The 22,918-nt window shown below is 40.2% G+C and overlaps 1 protein-coding gene across 1 annotated transcript in view; it reads left to right on the top strand.

Annotated features, from left to right (window-relative positions):
- The window catches only part of PRMT3 (protein arginine methyltransferase 3), a 112,943-nt gene extending 91,193 nt beyond the window's left edge, over nt 1–21,750 (top strand). The window contains exons 13-15 of the mRNA XM_004711599.2: nt 3,992–4,042; nt 4,232–4,319; nt 19,874–21,750. Of these exons, the coding sequence (XP_004711656.1) occupies nt 3,992–4,042; nt 4,232–4,319; nt 19,874–19,983 (249 nt within the window). The 3' untranslated portion in view covers nt 19,984–21,750. The remainder of the gene's footprint in view (nt 1–3,991; nt 4,043–4,231; nt 4,320–19,873) is intronic.
- Nucleotides 21,751–22,918: the final 1,168 nt, after the last annotated feature.

The raw sequence follows: 22,918 nt of genomic DNA, 5'->3' as shown, positions 1-22,918 counted from the left end.
CATTGCTAAATCTTTGCAAGTATCCTGAACAACAGCCATAGAACTGTTTTGAAAGTTGTATATGTATACAGTCCGTGGGTTTGGACATCCCATGATATTTGTCATACACATCAAAGACAGGAACATACAGCAAATACTGCCGCACGCTCAGCTCTCAACTTGAGAAGCAGAAATAACCAGCAGTGCAGACGCTCGCCTCGGAGCCTTCCAGCTTCTACCACTATCACAGGCACCGCCGCTATCCCGGCCGACTAGTTTCCCCAACATCGTAAGGGAAAATTGTATCTGGTGGGTCTAATTTACTATTTTTCTAAATAGGCCAAACTTTTTTTCACAGACTTAATTAATCACTTGATTTTCTTGGATGTCTTTTGTTCATTTTTCCTTTGAAGTTAATCATTTTCTTGTTGATTTGTAATAGCTTTCTTTATTGTCAGTCTCTGCCTGTGTGTTATACTTAAAAGTGCAGAAATACCTTCTCTACCTCCAAGTACTGTCAACGCTTGTTTTTATTGATAGACCCGTCAGTGGTCTACACTGAAAACCTTACCAAATGAGGTTCTCATTTGTGCTTTAAATCATTATTGATGTTTTAAAGAACATGAGGGAGAAATAGCATTCTATTATTTTCATATTTATGTATGTATACACACCATTTCTGTGTTCTTGCTTTATTCCTTATATTCCAGGTTTTCATCTGTTATTTCCTATCAGTTAAGAGAACTTCCTTTGAAATGTCTAATAGAGTAGGTTTAATGAGCCCTGTGGGTTAAGCATCGGGCTGCTAACCCCAAGATTGGTGGTTCAAACCCACCCACTGATCCACTGGAAAAAGATGAGGCTACCTGCTCCCATAAAGCTGTATCGTCTCTGAAACCTTACAGAGGGTCACTGAGTAGCAGTGGATTTTATTTTGACCAAGTCGTTGGCTATGAATTTAAAGATTTTTCCTTTTATTGCATGTCTTTTAATTGCTTTTATCCCTGAAACATACTTTTCCTGCATATGTAATTCTGGGAGCTTTCTTTGGCTCCAGCCTCTCTTTTCCAGTTAGGTCTCCAGTTGTACATGAGTTACACCTGCACATCCCATTGACTCTGCGTTTCATTTCAACCTGCTCCCCTTTGTTCTTCAAAAGGGATTATTTCTGTTGGCCTTCAGATTCACTAGTGTTCCCTCGTCTCTATTCTGCTGTTCAACTCAGAGTTAAATTTCCCCTTTGCATCTCTCTCCTTTGTTTGGTGGTTCCTATTTTCTCTGCTGAAGATTCCTGTCTTTTAACTCATTCCATCTATGTTGTCTTACCTCGTAGAACAGTTGTCATTGCTGTTTTAAAGTCTTTGCTTGAGAGTAGCTTCATGTAGGCCGTCTTAGAAATAGCCTCTGCTGGTTATCATTGCTCATGAGAGCTGGTCCCACGGTCCTGGTCTTTGTGTATTTAGTCATCGTGGACGAGGTCCTGGTCACTGTGCATGTTGTGCTTGCAGACTAGGGGCTTTGTTTGGCTTTAGCAGGTATTCAACTGAGTTCGGGTCAGACGCTAAGTTCTGTCTCAGTAGTTTGGGCACACAGTAGTGCAGATTTCAGTCTTCAAACCTTCACTCTGCTATTTTGGATCTCTGCTGTTCAGTCATAGTTTAAAGCTTTTCACTCTCCCATCTCAGTTCTCAGCCATTTGCTGGTTTCCATCTTTCCTGCGCATGTGTCATTCAGATGGTGAGCCTGAAACTTGTGTCAGTGAGTCAGATTGCAGTTCAGTGAGGCTTTTGCTTCCTGGATTTGTTTTAGCTGAATACGCGTAATTCAGGGATTAAGCAGAGGCTTGTGCGCTTTCAGGCATGGAATTAAGGGACCCTCTCATTCTTTTTCTTCTATATTTGCCTACATATCCCATTTTTTCAGAGTTGAAGATTATTTTATCTTAGTCAGTAAACAACTTAGCAAATTCTACTGACCACATAATCAAGCTAACAGTGATTTAAGTTCTCAGCTGCTACACCAGCTTAGCAGTTAAAATCCACCCTGTAGCACTGGACAAGAGAGACACGATAATCTGTCCCCATGAAGATTGTGGCCTAGGAAAACCCTAGGGACAGTTCTGTTTTGTCACATGGAGTTCCTGTGAGTTAAAATCGCCTCGACTGCACCTAATAACAGCAGCACATGTTAAACCTAGCTAGTAGCTAGAAAATGTCACTAAAATTACTGAGAATCTTACTAGCCCTCCTCCTCACTAAACGTGTTTGTCTTTGTTAAACGACATTTCACATTCCTAATCATAGTGAAATATCTACTATCTACCTTTCACGTTAACAACAAACGGCTGGCAGTACTGAACCCCATGATGCTAGTTGGGAGTAAGTCATGTTGGCTGTGATTGTTAAAGTTATTGTGTCAGCTTAGCTGGGTCATAATTCTTACTGATTTGACAGTCAAGATTGGCAAGATAAACTTTGGCAGTTGTGTGATGATGTAGTTATCCTCTATTTTGTGATTTGATGTGATCATCCTCCATTTTTGTATAATGCTCATTTTCACATCAGAGCCTTGTCTTTAGCTTGGAGTCATGTCAAGGAGAGTATCCTAGATAAGGAGTGTAGACATATGAGATAAACACAGAACCTGTTCTTAAATTGACTGAAGCCTGATAGGGTCAATTAACTGTAATACAGTACGGTAAGTACTATTAGAACTACATAACATAAATACATTCAGTAAATACTTTCTGTCTGTGTGCCTCACACTGCTCTGGGCCCTGAGGACATAGACGGCCATAAAGACATCATGTAAGGACTCATTTGAGTGAGTTTTCTGGAAGAGTATGTTAAGTATTAGGAAATCTGGGAAAGTTAAATTTTAAAAATATTTTGATTCACTATATGGTTTTGTATGATCATCTGTAGCTCAATTGTATAGCTACATTAGTTTATAATTCTGCTGGACAGAACTCTATACTAATTGCATTCTCTCTTGGTATCTAAACTCTAATGAACCTCAAGGTTAAATATTGAATTTATTTTATTTCTAATCCATATTGGCCCTACGAGACGAATAAAAATTCACATTCTGAACATAAGTAGCATAGTACACAAAATAGTTTTTTTTAGTGATTTTTCAATAATCATTTTCCTGTTTTTAATACATTGTAAGCTTTATTTAATGCCAATTTTAAAAGTAGTTTAAGTCAAGCTAATCGTACTAGCAAAAGAAAAAGTCATAGTACTACTTAAATTTTTAAAATGTAAAAATTATTCCTTCTGAAATGTGTTCTCTTAAAGACTTTGTCTGTATAATAGCCTTTTATTACTTTGGAGTTTCTCCTTTGGGTATTTGCTTAAATGTAAGTTTTATCTGAGTACTGCTACTGACTTATTTTATCTTCCAAAAAAACCCAACTCATATAATAAATACTTTAAAAGTATTTCCATTGTGCTCTTCAAAAATACTCATTGTCGTTTGCTTTAAAATTGAATGCATGAGGTCTGAAGAAATTTAATAAACTAGCTTTATATAAAAGCGTATGATGAGTTATTTATTGCTGTGTAAGAAACCACTCTAAAATTGAGTAGCTTGAAGCTACAGTCGTTTCTATTTATTTGTTTATGGTTTTGCAGTCTGTACTAGCCATATCCAGGATGTCTGCTTATTTGGATACGGGTCTCTCCTGGGGCTGCTCATGCACCTACAGTTGTCTGGGCACCTAACCAGAACTGGAGGGTCCAGGGTGGCTCTGTCCACATGCTGGAGTTTCAGTGGGGAATCTGGATCTGCGTTGGACTGGCTGAGCCTTCTGCCACATGGGCTCCATGAAACCAGCTATGAACTGAGTTGTGCTGTTTTGTGAGGGACTACCAAATAATATTACTTCATTTTTATTTATGGCATCTTTCCCAGGAATTAAAAAGAATCTTAAAAGATTGTATGTGTAATCAATTATTACTGCATGTAATTAGATTAATGACCTTTTTTTTTTTCACTTTTTTTTTAATAGGCAGTTGCTGGTTACTTTGATATATATTTTGAGAAGAATTGCCACAAGAGGGTAAGTATCATGAGTTATCTTATTAATTATGTGAATTACATGGTATCATGTGTTTTTGCCCCAAGGTGTTTTGATCATAAGCATTTTGCTATGTAAGCAATTGCAGCTTTCATTTGATGTAGTAGATTAATGTACCATGATATTAAAAATCTTGTACTTCATCAGATACTTTTGGCTCTGCCAATGCAGGTCACATTCTCTACGGGTCCCCAGAGTACCAAAACACACTGGAAACAAACGCAGTTTCTACTGGAGAAGCCGTTTCCAGTCAAAGCAGGTGAGAGAAAAGGAGTAACCAGTATGTATTCACGCTACAGCTACGTTTAAAAGTGGTGCTATATATGTGGCAATGTAACAGATGTAAACTATCTAGAGATTACCATCTGCATAAATGTTAGATGGCACATTTCATTAAAGAAGCCCTTAAAATAAATTTTTATTTAAATGTTATTTCTACCAATTTAAAATATATGTGATATGTAGCTCTTAATTTTAAAGTACCACAAAATAACTCATAAAACTTTCCTTTAGGCTGTACCACAGTATTTAATAAGTTGCGAATGTAACTAAAAATATTCCCATTTGCCAAGTGAATTTAGAGAAATGCCACCATTCTCTATTAAGTATCAGTGGTAACTGCTCACAATCACGTTATGTTTCTTACCCTCCGGACTCTTTAAGAAAATGTATATGTGATTGTTGTTCTAACTCTTGAAGCTGAGTATGTAGGTGTATCAGTGCACAGCCGTTGCGGTCTAGAACAAAGGGATGTACGTGCCACATTGAGAGGACTGTGAGACTGGAACTGGAGACGAGAGGGTGGCACACACGGTGTAAGGCCTGTGAGCAGGCAGGCCACTAGAGGGCTGGCAGGCCTCGGGATGTGCGCAGCTGTCTGTGTGGAGACCAGGCTGAGTGCAGGGAGGTGCACGTGGGGGAGTAGAGAGAAAGTTAAAGAGACAGAAGGGAAAGAGGGCAGATAATGGATGATTCTATTAACTAGGAGAAGAATTTGTGGTGTAATTGGGAGGCATTGAAGATTTTACAGTAAGGAGAAGCATTTATCAAAACTCTGAGAAAGATGTAGTGTCCCTTGCTGAATGTGGTTTTGTAGTATGCCTAGGAATGATTTGGCTTTGGAGTTGGTTGTGGAAGGTAATGAGAGGTTAACATGGACGATTGGAAACGAACTGGTTGGGGTAGGAAAGGAGGATGGGTCTAAGAGTCATCAAGTCCTGGATGAACACGGAGTGGTGAAAAATGCTCTGCGGTTGGAGCATAGATGACTGGGAGAGTGGTAATGGCATTAAAAGAGGGAGAGTGCTTTTTATTTTACTTTATCTTTGTGGTGAAATAATATGTAGCAAAGCATTTCGACCATCTGTGCACATACAGTTCTGTGACTTTCACTTCCTTCACCATGATGTGCACCCGGGACAACTCTGGGAACAGTTGTTTCATCACTAGTAGCAAAAACTTCACCTCTTAAGCAACACCTCCCTTCCTGGAGCCTCCCACCAGCCCTTTCTAACCATCGGTGAACTTTGGTATCTGTGTACTTGCTTCCTCTGAATAGTTGATGTAAGTGGAATCATACAGTACTTTTCTTGTGGGAAGTACATGCTTTGGGACTCTGGGCCAACAATTTGAAATGGAACTCACTATCCCAGAAAGTGAGGTAAAAAGACTGCGGTCATTGGGTTCCTTCACACATCCGATAATGCAGTCGGTGGTGCTGGGTGCCACTGAGTCATTCCGACTCACTGGGCCCCATGTGACAGAGTAGAATTGCCCCAGAGGGTTTCCTAAGCTGTAGCTTTACGTGAGCAGATCACTAGGCCTTCCTCCAGCAGGACAATTACGTGGGTTTGAACTGCTAACTTTTTGGTTAGCAACTGAATGAGCGCTTAACCAGTGCACCATAAGGGCCCCGAATAGAGCATTAGATTCTCCTGTGAAATTTGTGGTCAGTGATGCTCCGAAGGCTTTGTGGAACCATGAATAGATTGGCCTTAAAGAAAGTAAAAGGAAGGAACTAATAAATCAGTGCAGTTAGATTCATAAGACAAATGAAAGTAATAGTGAATTTCAGAAAATCAAAAATGGATAAATCTTCTGAGGCTGTGAGATGTGCAAACCATGTTGAAATCTATAAAATGATAAATTTAAGATGTGCATATTTGATTGTAACTGTGCCTCAATACGCTTATTTTCTAATATAATCTTCACAGGATAGTATCTTCAGGATAAAATCCACACTTCTAACTATGGCTCTTTATCATCCACCCATCACTTTTTTTTTTTTAATCATTTTATTAGGGCCTCATACAACTCTTATTCCAATCCATACGTACATCAATTGTGTAGAGCACATTTATACATTCATTGCTCTCGTCATTCTTAAAACATTTGCTCTCCACTTAAGCCCCTGGCATCAGGTCCTCATTTTTTTTTCCCTCCCTTCCCACTCACCCCGCCCTCATGAGCCCTTGATAATTTATAAATTGTTTTTTTTGTCATATCCTGCCCTGTCCGACGTCTCCCTTCACCCACTTTTCTGTTGTCCGTCCCCCAGGGAGGAGGTCACATATATTCCGTTCCCTCTTTCCAACCCACTCTCCCTCTACCCTCCCAGTATTGACACTCACACCACTGGTCCTGAAGGGATCATCCGCCCTGGATTCCCTGTGCTTCCAGTTCCTATCTGTACCAGTGTACATCCTCTGGTCTAGCCAGACTTGCAAGGTAGAATTCTGATCATGATTGTGGGGAGGAGGGGGGTAGAAACATTTAGGAACTAGAGGAAAGTTGTATTTTTCATCGTTGCTACATTGCACCCTGACTGGCTCGTCTCCTCCCCGAGACCCCTCTGCAAGGGGATCTCCAGTGGCCTACTAATGGGCTTTGAGTCTCCACTCCGCACTCCTCCCTCATTCACTGTGGTAAGATTTTTTGTTTTGATGATGCCTGATACCTGATCCCTTCAACGCCTCATGACATTCATCACTTCTGATGGGGATCCCTCTCCTTTCCCATTAAAACCCATCACAACTTCCAGTTTCCCAAGCCGCTCATTTTGTTTGTTTGTTTTGTTTTCTAGGTTTTAAAAAAATCATTTTATTGGGGGCTCTTACAGCTCTTATCACAATCTATACATCCATCCATTGTGTCGAGCGTATTTGTACATATGTTGCCATCATCATTTTGAAAACATTATCTTTTGACTTGAACTCTTGGTATTAGCTCCTCATTTTTTCCCCACCCTCCCTCCCTCATGAACCCTTGGCAGTTTAAAAAAATTTTGTAATTAAATAATCATTTTATTAGGGGCTCGTACAACTCATCACAATCTGTACATACGTCATCTGTGTCCAGCACTATACATTTTTTTTCATGTCTTACACTGACCAATGTCTCACTTCACCCAATTTTCTGCTGTCTGTCCCCCAGGGAGGGGTTATATGTAGATCATTGTGATCAGTTTCCCCTTTTCCCCCACCTTCCCCTTCCCCTCCTGGTATCGCTACTCTCATTATTGGTCCTGAGGTGGTTATCTGCCCTGGATACCGTGTGTTTCCAGCTCTTATCTGTACCCATGTACTTGCTCTGGTCTAGCCAGATTTGTAAGGTAGAATTGGGGTCATGATAGTGGTGGGGAGGGAACATCAAAGAACTAGAGAAAAGTTGTATGTTTCATCGATATTATACTGCACCCTGACTGGCTCCTCTCTTCCTTGTAACCTTTCTGTAAGGGGATGTCCAATTGTCTGCAGATGGGCTTTGGGTCCCCACTCCACACTCCCCATCATTCACATTGATCTGAGTTTTTGTTCTGGGTCTTGGATACCTGATACCTGGTCCCATCGACACCTCATGATCACACAGGCTTGTGTGCTTCTTCCATGTGGGCTTTCTTGCTTCTGAGCTAGATGGCTGCTTGTGTATCTTCAAGTCTTTAACACCCCAGACGTTATATCTTTTGATAGCTGGGCACCATCAGCTTTCTTTGCCACATTTGCTTATATAGCACCCATTTTGTCTTCAGCAATCTTGTCAGGAAGGTGAGCATAACTGAATGCCAGGTTATTAGAACAAAGTGTTCTTGCACTGAGCGAGCACTTGAGTAGAGGCACAATGTCTGTCTGCTACCTTAATACATATAAATATATGTATATGGATCTATTTCCCTATCAGTATATATAAATATATTTACATATGTACATATCTGTATTTAGACCTCTATAATGTCCTTTGCCTCCTAGTTCTTTCCTCTTTTCCTTTTACTTTCCTCCTGTCCCACTGTCATGTTCTGCCTTCATGTGGGTTTTAGTAATTCCTCTCAGCTACATTGCCCTTGATTAAACCCCACCAGGCATCCTATGCCCTCCTCCTCATCAATTTTAGATCACTAGTTATTCCCTTGGCATTGGATTGGTGGACATCCCCTTCCTTTCCCCCGCCTCCCCCTCTCCCATGTCCGCCCCCACCCCCAACCATCACCCCATTGTTTTCTCCTTTGGATTGTTTATCCCGCCTATCTTATCTAGATAGACATGCAGAGACAATAATAAGCACAAAGACACAAAACAACAACAAAAAATGACAAAACCAGAAAAGCCTATAAATAGTTCCAGGTCTGTTTGGTGGCCTTTAGGAGTGTTTTCCAGTCAAGTCTGATGGGGTGTCATGCCCTGGCCCCAAAGTCTATTTTTGGTATTCCCCAGGGACTTCCGTGCTTGGCTCCCCTTGGTGCTCTGCTGCACACCCCTAGCGTTTCGCCTGTGTTGCTCATTGTTTTTAAGTATTTACAGATGTTACAAATGCACACACTAGGTCAGTATCTTCCGTAGTTCGTTGAGCTTGGTCACATTATCCAGCTGTGCGCCATTCTCACCCTCCTTTTCTGAGTTCCCCAACTACTAACTAACACCCTGTCCTCCAAGGTTCCTGTCTCATCTTTGAGTAGCTGATGACCATCTGATCTTAAATAGATAGGTCTTAAAAGCATAAGCTTACCTGCTATTTGGTTTTAAGACAACTTTGGGGCTATTTTTGGCTTCAGGCTTAAAGATTAGATCATGGCAGTAGTTCTGTGGCTTCATTTAGCCTCCTTGGCTCCAGAAAATCTGGAGTCCACGAGAATTTAAAATTCTGTTGTTCATTTTCTTCCATTTATTAAGCCCTTGATCAAAATGTGGAGGCAACATCCAGTTCTGGTCTTAGGCAAACCCACACATTCCATCTCATCCTCCGATTCCCGAGTGGCTTTCCTCAGTTGCTCCAGGTGAATTGACACCAGTTGTTGTGCCTGAGGTTGTTTTGCGTGCTTTTTAGACCCGCACACTATGCAACAAACTTGGAGGTAGAGCAGAAGCACTAACCACAGGATGTAGCCCATTACCTGGTAGGTGCCAAGAAAGCATGGCCCGAGTCCTCCAAACCTAAGAACAAAATCCCCTGAGGTGTTTGGGTGTACACAGGCATCCTCGGCAGCTACTGCGTGCCAGTTCCACTTTTTGCAGATGTGCAGTTTATTAAAAGCCACTACATTAATTGGCTTTGCAACCCTACTGCTTAATTTTTAAGCGAAGCTTTGCTTCCCATTCTTTCTCTTTCCCTTTGTCCAAGATACTTTTCTAATACATGCTGCTTTGCCGACTTGCATTTGATAAGTTTCAGATGGCTCTATGCCCCAGCTACTTGGGTCACTTGTTCCTCGGATTCCTTGGAGCATTCGCTGCGCCCTGCTTTGTTCCCCCCGTCAGATTGTGCAAATATTGGTGTGTTGGGTCAAGGGTCCAATGGGAGACAGAGGAGCTCTGTGCCTCTCATTCCTTTTTGGTCTGATATACTAATTGGCATATTATAGTCAGCTGAATAAATAGAGTAATATAGCTTAAGTCATTGAAATGTAATTTCCTCCCTTCACCACAGCAAGGACATTTAACTTGGTGGGAATCTGTACTTGGTTGGGAATCCCTGTTAGCACAAACGATTAATGCACTTGACTGCTAACTGAATGGTTGGGGGTTAAGATTCTCCCAGTGGCCCCTTGGAAGAAAGGTCTGGTGATCTAAGAAATCATCCACAGAAATCCCTGTGGATCACAATTCTACTGTGACACCCATGGGTTACCATGAGTTGAATTGTCTCAACAGTGACTGGTAGAACGGTTTACTTAAACTACAGGTAGTTTTGACCCACATGCTGTAGCTTTTAACAATAAGATTTAATACAACCAGGAGTCTAATCAGAAAGTGTATTATGTAAAATGCATCTTAGTTTACAAAAGGTAATATTATAGGATTGTAAAAAAGATATTATAAGCGTATCTATAACCATTATTCTTCCTGTGTGTGTATGTGTATTGGTATCTGTACTAATGGTAATCTATAGATTTGATTTTTAGAAAGCAGAAAAGGCAGTGGGAATAAATAAATTCTTAAGACTTAAAAATTCTACATTTGGTTAAAAATAGAACAGAATTGTAAACTAATGAGCCTAGTTTTTGTTTTCCTTATATACCCCTATTCTAAAAATAGTGCCCCAAAGTGTTCTCAATATCTGAGCACTTGTAGAATGAGAGAGCATGAATACATTGGAAGGAGGTAGAGCACACTTAAAAATTAAACTCAGGGTTTTATGTTGGTTTGTTAATAATCGCAGTTTTAAAATATAATAATGACATTTTTATACCAGCTTATATGGCAGATTTTGGAGATCTATCCACCAGGTCAGACTGTTAATCAAGCTTTCTATTTAGAGGTTCTGAAAAGATGTTGTATCAGTGTGGGACAAAAAAGGGTTGATTGTTGGCAGAAGAGGGACTGGTTTTGCCATCACAACACTGCATCTGCTCACCATGCACCTGCTTACGCAGCCATCTCTGTGCCAGTTTTTGGCATGCCTCTCTTGCCCCATGCACCTTACTCACCTGACCTCACTCTGTGAGACTTCTTTTTGTTTCCACAAATGAAGAGGGATGTGAAAGGACAGTAATTTGATGACATACAAGAGGTGGAGAAAAAAACGAGGGAGGTACTGTCAACCATCCAAGCAGATGCATTTGAAAAATGTTTCCAAGAATGGAATTGCAAATTTGACAAATGTACTAAGTGTAATGGAGAGTATTTTGAAGGTGGTAAAGTTGTTTTCTAAGAAAATTTAAATACTATCTTTGGAAAAAATTCCGGGCTTTTGGGGGGTACCTCCATATATATATATATATATATATGTATATATATGTATATATATGTATATATATGTATATATATGTATGTATGTATGTATATATGTGTGTGTGTATGTATGTATGTATGTATTTCTGAATATGGTTTTTTCCAACCCCAGGCTTTAGTAGTGATACTAGTTTAGAGTTCTTTGTGCTTTTCATTCTGAGGAGAGCAGATCCATCGCTCTCTAAGAATTTATGTTTAGGAACACTAAGTGACTTGAGAGGAAGGCGTGTGCCCCTCACTGGACTGCAGTGCTGCTCCGTGGCGGGCTCGTGGCCGTCTGCGTACCGCACAAACCAGCAGCAGCGCTCACTCGTGCGGCATACTCTGCAGCTCCCGCCACAGTGCGTGGGCTTAAAGACATCAGTCCTGGGACATCTCCTTGACACTGATTGATTGCCTCCATCTAGACCAGCATCACAGCCACTGCCTTGGCCCTTTATTCGGGTTTGAACAATTGAAGGGCATTTGGCACTATGGACTATGCATTTATTACTTTGACCCTTCACGCTATTTAATTAACATAAATGAGTGTGGGCACTCCCTCTTTGAAATTAAGATTATTATGGAAATAGCTATTTTAGCTAAATCTTAAAACATGAAAACAGTAGCAATTTTTATACATATAACAATAGAATGGCTTAACTTATTCAGGTTTTTTTAAAAAAAATTTTCTTAGTACGATTGTTTAGCAATTTTTCTTTTGTGAAAATTTACCAAAAAGTATTTGCCCCTAGGTCATCCTAATTTGGATTATATTTCCGTACTGTTGGGTATATGTAATTGTGAGCTTTTTCTTTGAACCAGAAATACAGGATTAGAAAACCTTTAATAAATACCCCTAAACATTTCAGCTTTAACCCTTCTACTAATGTCTGAATAGACGATTTACAAACAAACCAACTTACATTTTAAAAACACTTTTAGACAACTTCTGAAAGGAGCAACCGTTAGGGATGATGAATGAAGAGACGGTATTTGCAGTGGTACCTCACAGACATCAACCAGAAAGTTGCTACGGTGAATACATGAACAGGAGATGTGGGGGACAGGATAAAGTGGGCGACACATTACCAGTAATTACCACTGATTACCTGCCCCCACTGATAACTGCTGAGATCTAAATCACAATAATCTGATAATGGTTTTTGTTTGTCTAAATAACAAAGGCACATTTTCGTTGTTGTATGCATTTAATTATTTTCTTGTGTATTTGGGCTTTTAATATCACCCAATGTTAAAAATGATAGATTGTAAGATCAGAGTTTATTTATTATCCACAAAGTCTGGAGGAAATGTTTATACTTTTTACCAAGAAAATCTTCTGAACATCTATTTTAAGCAATGAATTAAAAATTCAGACTTAAAAAAAACTTTGTTCTAATAATGAAAACTGATAATTTGCTTTGTTCCTCATAGTATCTTGCTTTACACAATTTTAAAAACTTGTATGAAGTTAAATACCATATACACTCCCGTATAAGCCAAGCTGAATATCAGCCAAGGCACCTAATTTTACCACAAAAACTGCATTAAAAATGTGCTGAAAAACTCAGCTTATACACGAGTATGTACAGTACATCAGTCTCTTGGTATTTGATTTTTGGTTTCATACTAAAAAAATTATATTACCATATCATTTATTTCATCTTTAATATTGAATTTTCTTCTGTTTTCTGTTACTTAGCACTTTAAGATGCAACCATTTTCCCCCAAGTGGATAGCAGTTGTCCTGATGTAATTTCAGTGACTCTCTTCCTCGGTGATTGCAGCTCTCCCTTTGTGGGCGTTGTTGTCAGAGCCCTGGTGTCGGTTTTGACTCCCAGAGGCTATGTGGCAGAGTGGAACTTCCCCACATGGTTTTCTAGGCTGTCATCTTGGCGCAGGAGCAGATCGCTGGTCTCCCACAGAGATGCTGGATGAGGTTCAACTGCCAGCCTTCCGATTGCCAAGTGCTTAACCGTTTGGCCATCAGGGCGCCTAAATATTCCCATGACTGTCTACTAAATCTTCATAATTGCTGTTCTAGTTTCTGTACTACATTCAATTTATCTCTGTATTTATTTCTAGTACGACTTGTTAAAAACAACTTTATGATGGTATCAATTTACGTTCTACAAAATTTATACATTTTTATCCTTGACAAATGTCTATACTACTCTGTGAGATATAAAACATTTACCATCAAAAAGGGTTGTAGGACATTTTCTCCACTCCAAAGTCCTCCTTAAGTCCTCAGTTCCACACTGCAATCCCCAGACCACGAAAACCCTGAACTCCTTTTGACACTCTGTATGATTAGCATTAGTTCTTTCAGAATCTCATACCAGTGGAATCCCGTAAAATGTACTCCGGCTAACACCCCCACAGCGGGTCCCAGGCAAGGGACGAGTCAAGCAGGGTGCAGTAAAGCACCACTGATCTTCCTCTGGTTCCTTGAGGCTTCCTCACCACCACCTCCACTGCCATGACCTCAGAGCTGCCTCTCACTTCCGACTAGACGGAGCATGTACACAGACGGGTACAGATGAGAGATCAGAGCTCACGACACACGGAATCCATGACCAGGAATGGGAATAGTGAAACCAGAGGGGTCGGGGAGAGGAGGGAGGGAGGGGGCACCGATCATCGCAGTGGTCAGCACGTAACCACACACCCCTCCAGGGGAAGAACAACAGAAACCACGGGGAAGGGAGACCGGTCGGTGTAAGAGATGAAAATAATAATAATTTATAATCTATCGAGGGGTCAGGGGGTTAGGGGGAAGGAAAAAAGAAGAGCTGATACTTAGGGCTCAATAGAAAGTGAATGTCTAGACATGAAAAAATGTGCTTGATACAATTGATGTAGGGATTGTAATAAGAGTTGTAGGAGCCCCCAATAAAATGATCTTTTAATTTTAAAGAAAAAGGGGGGGAAATGTACTTCAGCTACATTTGGTTAGCTTTTTTTGTTGGTTTCTGAGATTCATCTGTGTGTCCGTTGTTTGTTCCTCTTTGTTGCCAAGTAGTCCGTAGTCCTTTTTATGGACATTCCACAATCTGGTTTTGCATCCCCTGCCGCTGGATCTTTGGATGGCTGCAGTAAGGGCCATCATGAAGGAAGTTGTCATGACTTCCTGTAGACATGTGTGTGTGGCATATTTCCACTTCTTGAGAAATACCTAAGAGTCGAATCACTACATTTTATGATAAGTGTATATTTATCATGATAAGAAATTACCACACTGCTTTTCCAAATGATTATACTATTTCACATTTCTTCTCCCATTGTGAGTTCTGTGGTCGTACACCCTTGCCAATATTTAAGAAATCCGCCCTTTTAATTTAAGCTATCCTATAAGGCATGCAATTGGTGTGAGGGTTCTGCTTAAATGTTTCTTAGTCTTTTCATTGGATTGTATATATTTTTATTTTTGAATTATAAAAACTTTTTGCAATTAACATAATTCACATATCATCCAATTCAATGGTTTAAACAGAATAAAGAATTGTTCATGTATAAACTTTTTATACATGCTTACAACACAAGTTCTTTGTAAGATACATGTGCTGCTGCTGCTTTTATTTTAATTCTTGGCTTTCCATTTTCTTCATGTCTTTTGAAGAATAGAAATTTTAATGAATTTTTCTTTATAGTTAACTCTTTTATATCCCAATTAAGAAATCTGTGTCTACCCTAAATTTGCAAAGATTTTCTTAAATGTTTCTAAGAAATTATATAGCTTTTGCTTCTCGGTTTAGGTACTTGATGCTGTTAATTTAAAGAGCGAGTGGTTCATCTTTTCCCAAGTGGGTGTTTGGTTGTTCCAGCATCATTTCCTGAAGAGACTATTCTCTTCCTATCAGATTACCTTGGCTCCTTGGTCAAAATTGACAATATGTGTAAAGTTCTATATATTTTGTTCCACCGACCTATAAGACTCAACTGTTCTAAGACCTTGTATAGTTCCAAATAGACTAAGAGGAGTTTGACTGGGATGATGTTGAGTCTGCACATTAGCTTGGAGAATTGACATCTAACAGGAGTGAGTCATTCCTTCCACAGTCTACTTACGTTACATCATCTTTAATGTCTCTCAGCAGCGTTTTGTAGTTTTATGTGGATAAGACTCTTGTGTGTTTCTTGTAATTATTTCTAAGTAATTAATACTTTTTGATGCTATTTAAATGCTGTTGTGTTGGGGTTTTCTATTTTAGTTTTCATAATTTCTTCATTGCTAAAATAAATAGTTTTGCATCTTGGCCTTCTCTCCTAAGAACTTGCCCCCAAACAGTTGTAGTACCCAAACAATTGCAGCATATTGCTTTGGGGTTGTCTGTGTGTCAGAGCATATAGCCTACCTACACACGAAGATGGGCTTACAACAGTTTTCCACACTGCATCTCTGTTTTCAGCCCCCCAACCCCCTCTTGCCATAATGTCCTAGCTAGGGCACATCTAGTGGAAGGGATGTCCTTGCTTTAGTTCCAGTCTTAGGAATTAGCATTCTCTCTTTGACCATTAAGAATGATGTTATCAGTGGGTTTTTTATAGATTTCCTTTATCAGGTTGAAGAAGATTCCTTCTCCCCTTAGCTTGTTGAAAGCTGTTATCGTAAATGAATTTTGTCCATAAAGTTCACAGAACTATCTTGTTGGTAGTCTTCTATCTTGTTGCCGCCCGTGTCAGGCATTAGCATGTCATGTGAAGTAAATTTATTTCATTTTCTTAATAACATAGAAAAATCAGGTCCAAACCCCAAAGTCCCCCGTACACATTAGCATATACTGCACATAAAGCACATGCAGTCATTATATTTTGCTGAATCAAGTGTACCAGTGCCAGGTGCCACTTTCTTTTTTCCATTACTCTAACTCCTGAATTTTTTATTATAGTGTGTGAGCCTCCCCCCCCCCTTTTTTTATTTGCAAAGATTATAGGATGTTTTGGTAATGTGATGTTTGTACTCCAAAAACAAATATAGACATTATATTTTGTTATGTTTCTGCTTCTACTGTTTTACTGACATCTTGAAAAGCATTCAAATCCATTATCCAATATTTGAGGTTTACTATTTTTTAAAAGATGCTGATTCAGTATTTTGGATAGTTGCACTTAGATTTCTCAGTCGCCGTTTTACGTAGAGTCCCAGGGTATTTGTGCAGCTAGTTAATTTAAACACACCTGGTCCTCTGTAGCATGATCTTATTCTTTCTACTAAGTCAGAAATGCAGGTAAATTACAGTTGGCACCCTCTTAATTCTGTTTTTAATTGACTCTTGGCAAATAAATGGAAAAAAATGAGACATATTTATAATCAGGAAATCACACAGGTAATTCTATTTTGGAATGTCCGAACATTCTGTATACAATTTGGGACATACAGTATTTTTAGGAAATCACACGTGTACCTTTAAACAGATTTGTTATGGTTTTGTGTTCACTGTTTCATTTGTGTATGTTCTGTTTTCCGTTTATAATATCAGTTCCTTAAAGGCCAAGGGCTTTATCATGTGCACTTGTAAAATACAAGGTTAGTTGAAGTTTTCTTGGCTATAAATTTAGTTCCTTTTGGAGGGAGGGTGGGGTAGAAAGGGGGAACCTATTACAGGGATCTATATATAACTTCCTCCCTGGGGGACGGACAACAGAAAAGTGGGTGAAGGGAGACATTGGACAGTGTAAGATATGACAACATAATAATAATTTATAAATTATCAATGGTTCGTGAGGGAGGGGGCAACGGGGAGGGAGGGGGAAAATGAGCTGATACCAAGGGCTCAAGCAGAAAGCAAATGTTTTGAGAATGATGATGGCAACCTAATGTGCTTGACACAATGGGTGGATGCATGGATAGCAATAAGAGTTGTATGAGCCCCCAATAAAATGTTAAAAGAACAATTTAGTTCCTTAAAGTGCCATGCCCTGAACGCCTATGCCTTCAGGCATAGGTATTTTCCCTCACTTTACATGGCCCCTCCTTGGCCCTGGTTAACCTTGGCTTTGAGTGCAGTCCATCCATTCCCATTCCTCACTTCCAGGACACAGTAGACACATCCTCTTTGTAGTCCTTAGATGTAGTTATTGCTCTCCATTCATTCTTTTTCCATTGAAAGAGCATTTTTTATAATCATTTTATTGGGGGCTCGTACAACTATTAAAAGATCATTTTATTGGGGACTTTTACAGCTCTTGTAAGATCCTCATTCACTCTTGGCCAGGGCATGAACCATAACTTGTTTTCTGGTTTGGGTTTTTTCCCTTGTTACCAAACACTGAGCTCAAACCAGCTGTCATCAAATTGACCATGACTCATAACAGCCATACTAGGGTTTCCAAGACTGTACATCTTTACAGGACCTGGCAGCCTCATCTTTATTCCTGAGAACAGCTAGTGGGTTTGAACCACCAACCATGTGGTCAGCAGTGCAGTAACTCACAGTATTACCAGGGCTTCTTCAGGAGTTCTTTAAAGCTGCTGCTTCTGATTCACTGCGTGGAGTCATTGCCAACTCATAAAAAGCCTATAGGGCTGGGTAGACCTTCCCCTGTGAGCTTCTGAGACTAACTGTTTACGGGAGTAGAAAGCCCTGTCTTCTCCCTCAGAGCAGCTGGTGGTATTGAACCACTAAGCTTGTGAATTGCAGCCTAATGGGTAACTACTGTGCCACCAGGGCTTCTCAATGTAATAATGTACTACATTAATAGTGAAGGGAAAGAGTGACATGATCATTTCAATTAGTTCCCAAAAATTATTTGGAAAAATATAATAACCTTTTATGATAAAAGTATTCAACAAGACAGGAATAGAAAGAAGATCCCTCCAAAAAGCATTTATGAAAACCCACAGCTAACAGCATACTCGTGGAGAAGCCTGGGAGTTTTTCATTGAGATCAAGACTAAGGCAAGAATGCCTGCTCTCGCCACTGCTGTCAGCATCATTCTGGAAGTCCTAGCCACAACAATTAGGCTAGAAAAATAATAAAAGGTATCCAGATTGGAAAGGAAAGAACGTTCTTGTAGGATCATGTCTTTTGCAGATGACATGGTCTTATATATAGAAAATCCCAAATATCCTACAAAAGCTAATAAGTGAATTCAGCAAGATGTCTGGGTACAGGTCAGCACTCAAACATCAGTTGGGTTTCTATACACCAGCAATGAACAATCAGAAGAGGAAATTAATGGAAATGTTACAGCATCTAACTGCAAAGAGTGCTTAATAAATTTCACTAGGACTGTGATAAAAACTTGGAAGCAACATTAATAAAGCATTACTAAGACCAAGACACCCAAAATTCCTGGGAGGACTCAGTTCATGATTTGGAAGGCTTCAGTAGTTAAGATGCCACTACCACCCAGAGCCACATCTTTATCAATGCAATAGTCATCACAATGTCGACAGTATTCGCTGCAGGAATGGGCAAGTCGGTCCTTAAAGGGACAGGGAAAGGCTAAAGCTGTCTTGAAAAAGAATGAAGAAAGAGGACTCCCTTCCTGATGTCAAACATACTATAGAGCTACAGTAGTTTAAACAGCCTTGTACTTATATAGCAGTAGACGTGTTTTGTTGTATGTCATTGACTCAGTTCTGACTCCTAGCACCCTAAATATAACCGAGTAAAGCTGGCCCAGAGGCTTTCCCCGTCTGTAACCCATGGGGAAGCAGATGGCCAGGTGTTGTCTAACATGGAGCTAGCTGCTAGGGGCTTCAAAACACCAGCCTTTGGGTTAGTTGTGTAATAGATATACACTATACAAGAGGCCTTCCAAGACATTCATGGAAAATTGGAATTATCTTCTAATCGAAACAATTGAAAGACGTATATTTGAATTTCACTTTTCCATGAACTTTTTGAAGCTCCCTGTGTGACGGAGTGCAATCCCAATCCTAGATCCAGCCCCTAGATAGGAAGTGAGGGCAGGATCCCAAGCAGCCATCAGGACCCTAGTGTTCAGTCACCGGAGCTCTTCTCAAAATAGCCAGGAGGTGGAAACAATGCAATTGTCTGTTAGCAGATGCATAGGTAAATGATTTGGTGCATGCACGCGATGGAACGAAAGTTAAGCAGTTGTAAAAAGAAGTGAGGCCCTGGTGCACAGCCACAGTGTGGAAGTACCTAGAAAATGTGCTGAGGTACCTGAGTCAGCAGCAAAGGGCAAATCTTGTGTAATTTTCTTTTATGTGAAACAGGTCGGTCTGTAGAAAGAAGATTAATCATGTTTGATGGTGGCCGTGAGTCAGAAGCGACTTGATGGCCGTGGACTGGGTTGCGTTTTCGGTCTGGTTGGTCTTCTGACCAGGGCTAGGAGTTCTTGTTTGAGGAGCTGTGGGGTTCTTGTCAGTGCTGGTGGGAATGGGCATGAGGAGCGTGAGAAGGGTGCGTGCCATGAACAGTGCGGTCACGATCATTGAATTCTCAACGTAGACATGGTTGTTGTGTGGTGGATGTTTGGGGGTGTGTGTTTGTACCCCAATTTAAAGGGGGGGGACATATGAACCCCCCTGTCAAGTGAGAGTAAAGGGAAGTATTAGGTGTATTTTTATGTATCTGCTAAACTGTATGCCTGCAGTTCTTAAAACATATTTTTTACCTTTTTTTTCCCACCTAGGTGAGACCTTGAAAGGAAAGATCACAGTTCACAAGAATAAGAAAGATCCACGTTCTCTCATTGTGACCCTCACATTGAAAAATTCAACACAGACTTACGGTCTCCAGTGAAAAAAATCACAAAAGCACAACTAATGTATAGCTTTCAATGTGGGGGGTGGGGAAGAGGCTGGCCAGAGAGGGATCTAGGAGCCCTCTGTGAGCACACAGATGGTGGGAGCTTCTCCTGAGGAGTCTCCTGAATCAGAGGGAGGCACAGGAGGAGCCTGGCCTTACTTAGCCGAGAAAGGCTACCAGATGATCCGTGGCCACCTCCTTGGGTAAACTTGCTCTTGGAAGTAATTCAGACATTCAGGTTAGCTATAGTGGAAATCATTTAAATTGACCCAAGTTTGGAACAGAGATAATCTTTTGTTATTTTTAGTAAGTCTCTTATTATAATATGAAGTAGGAAAATTACATTTCCTAGTGTAATTTTAAACAATGGTGTTAATTAGCTATTTGGATTATGTTTTATTAAACCAGTAGCCATGCACAAGGTGTTAAACACATTTTATTGCAGATGGAGAAGGAACAGTTTTTAATGGTATGATTTGCAAGAATATTAGGGTGTTTGTGATCAAAGAGCAAATAACACAGAGAAGGCAGCATCAGCCTTCGTGCACGGACCTTTCTGCTGGGAAAATAGCTTAGAGAGTAGAGTATCCCATTGGCATTACCTGTCTTTCTCATTTTGAAGCTGCTTCTCTTTGTAAATACTCTTTGGCCATATAATTTTTTAGTACTGACCAGGAAATCTAATTTCAATATGTGTATCTTCGGTTTCATAAAAGTTTTTAAAGATATATATATATATATATGTTCTACTTATTTACTAGGACTTTTTTCAAACTAGATTTATGTGCAGAGGTTAAATATACTTATTATATCGCTCTATACGATTTTGCCATTTACAATTACTGAAATGCAGAATGGAAAGCGTTTAATAAAACGTATAAAACAACGGTTAGCCTTTTAACATGATGTTTCAACTTATTAAAATCTTTTGTAACATCACTCGGAAGCATTTAGAGTAAATCCTACAAAGGAATCATTTTGAAGAAAACAAGGATTTTAAAGAGAGCTGGGCACATGGCTCTTAAATTCAGCAACTAGTTCTTCATCTGCATGAGACGTACACACGCATGTGTGGCCTAGTGTGGAGCAGTCTGCGTTCTGGCTTCAGTGCCTAAGTTAAAAGGCTGGCCTCCGCATTTTCGCTTGCTCTGTTGACTTAGTCACAGACCTTAATGTTTATATCACCGTCTGAGTTAGTCCACGTCTAAACACTGAGTGCCCGCCACACAGAAAGCAATAAATGTCAGGTGCCAGTCTCCTCATTATCGCCCCATGAAAACCCCTTTCAAAGAATCCCTGGCATCCATGTGCACGCTTCCGAAGGTTGGACCTTGACAGAGGAAGGCGGAAGGATCGATGTACTGAACTGTGGTGTTGCCAAGGATATTGCCTGCCCCGCGAGCTTCCCGAAGAACGGCCAAGGTGCTCGTAGAAGGAACTCAACCAGAATGAGCCTTTGCTCTCTTACCTTGCGTTCATGAGAAAAGAAGCTGATTGAGAAGGGCATCCTGCTGCGCACGTGATCTAAAGGGATTGGTGAAAATGCAGGAAATCCCCCTACTGTGGAAAACGGCCCGTGGACGAGATCATACCCCAGACTGAAGACAGCGCAGGGTCAGACAGCGTTTGATTCTTTCATCCGCAAGTTCACCGGCTGAGCAAGAGCTTAACCTAATTCATTTGACGGTTGTCGACCTTATCATGACATAATTATGAAGCTACATAAATAGGTGATTAAAAGTACATTAATTTAAAATGGCATAATCTGCTTATAAAGATAAACTGTCTTTTGTCTTCAGAGGACTAGACTAACAATAGGAGAAACAATCCTTCCAAATGATAATATTAAAAATATATATTTTTTTGCATATCAGCTTTATGTTCAACAGTTAAATACACAGATTGGTGCCTGGCTGATTGCACGCCCCTCGATGGGCCGTCGTGTAGTTCACTTCTTGTGTTTTCTGTTTCCGTTCCTCATTCCTTCCTAACCCTGAATGTTGTCCTGGGCAGATGCTGCCCTCTTGGTCTCAGATGAGCTGTTCTCCGGTGAGCACACCTCACTAGTGTTACCGTTCCCCTGATGGACCTGTCTCTTCTTTTTTTGGCTGAAAATGGAGCCACAGGCTGAAATCCGTTTCAGAGCCGAAAGAGGGTGACTAAGGACCATGCTCTGGGGGTGGGTTTCCCCCAGTCTACCTAATCAATAAGCCTGATTGATTGTAATTTTGAATTTTCTTCCATATTATTTTCTCTCTCTACTGAGGATCTTCTACTGTGATCCCTTTCAGAGCAGTTGGTGGTGGAAGCGGGGCACCATCTAGTTCTGACCCCGGGCCATGGAGATTAGTATTTGTGTGTCTACCTTTCCAAGTGTCATTTCTTTTCAATGGGCTCGGCCTCCAGTGTGCTTTCACTGTGGGTTTGAACCCACACCATTACTGGAAATGTGTAGTGCTAATGTTACAACTCAAAGCAATTCTGATTTTTTCTTGGGTTTACTGTACAGATTTTAGTAAATTGGGGTGATAATATAAGTAAGGAGGCCCATGCGAAGATTAAGTATAATAGTTAGCTAGCTCGAGGTGGGCTGCTAACTGCAAGGTCAGCAGTTTGAGACCACCACACTGCATGGGCAAAAGATGGGGCATTGTCCTCTGTAGAGTCTCAGTCTTGGGAACTCAGTGACAGGTTTACCTTGTAGGGTTGCTGAGTTGGCATCAACTCAATGGCAGTTCACTTTCGTTTAAGTGGCCAAAAACCACTGTTTGTAGTTTTGATTTTTCTTTTCTTCTCAGTACACAACTATTTGATATATTTTAAAAGTGTACATTTTTAAAATATCAAAATCTCCCTACCCCCCTCATCTTTGATTTTTTTATGGATTTTCTCCCACAGAATTGCTGCCCTAGTCCTTTTGATTTTTCTT

Source organism: Echinops telfairi, unplaced genomic scaffold (assembly GCF_000313985.2).
Source record: "Echinops telfairi isolate 266 unplaced genomic scaffold, ASM31398v2 ScPeMD7_60;HRSCAF=208, whole genome shotgun sequence".
Taxonomy (NCBI): Eukaryota; Metazoa; Chordata; class Mammalia; order Afrosoricida; family Tenrecidae; genus Echinops; species Echinops telfairi.
Note: the sequence above shows the minus strand (reverse complement) of the source record. Positions and strands in the feature narration are given on the sequence as shown.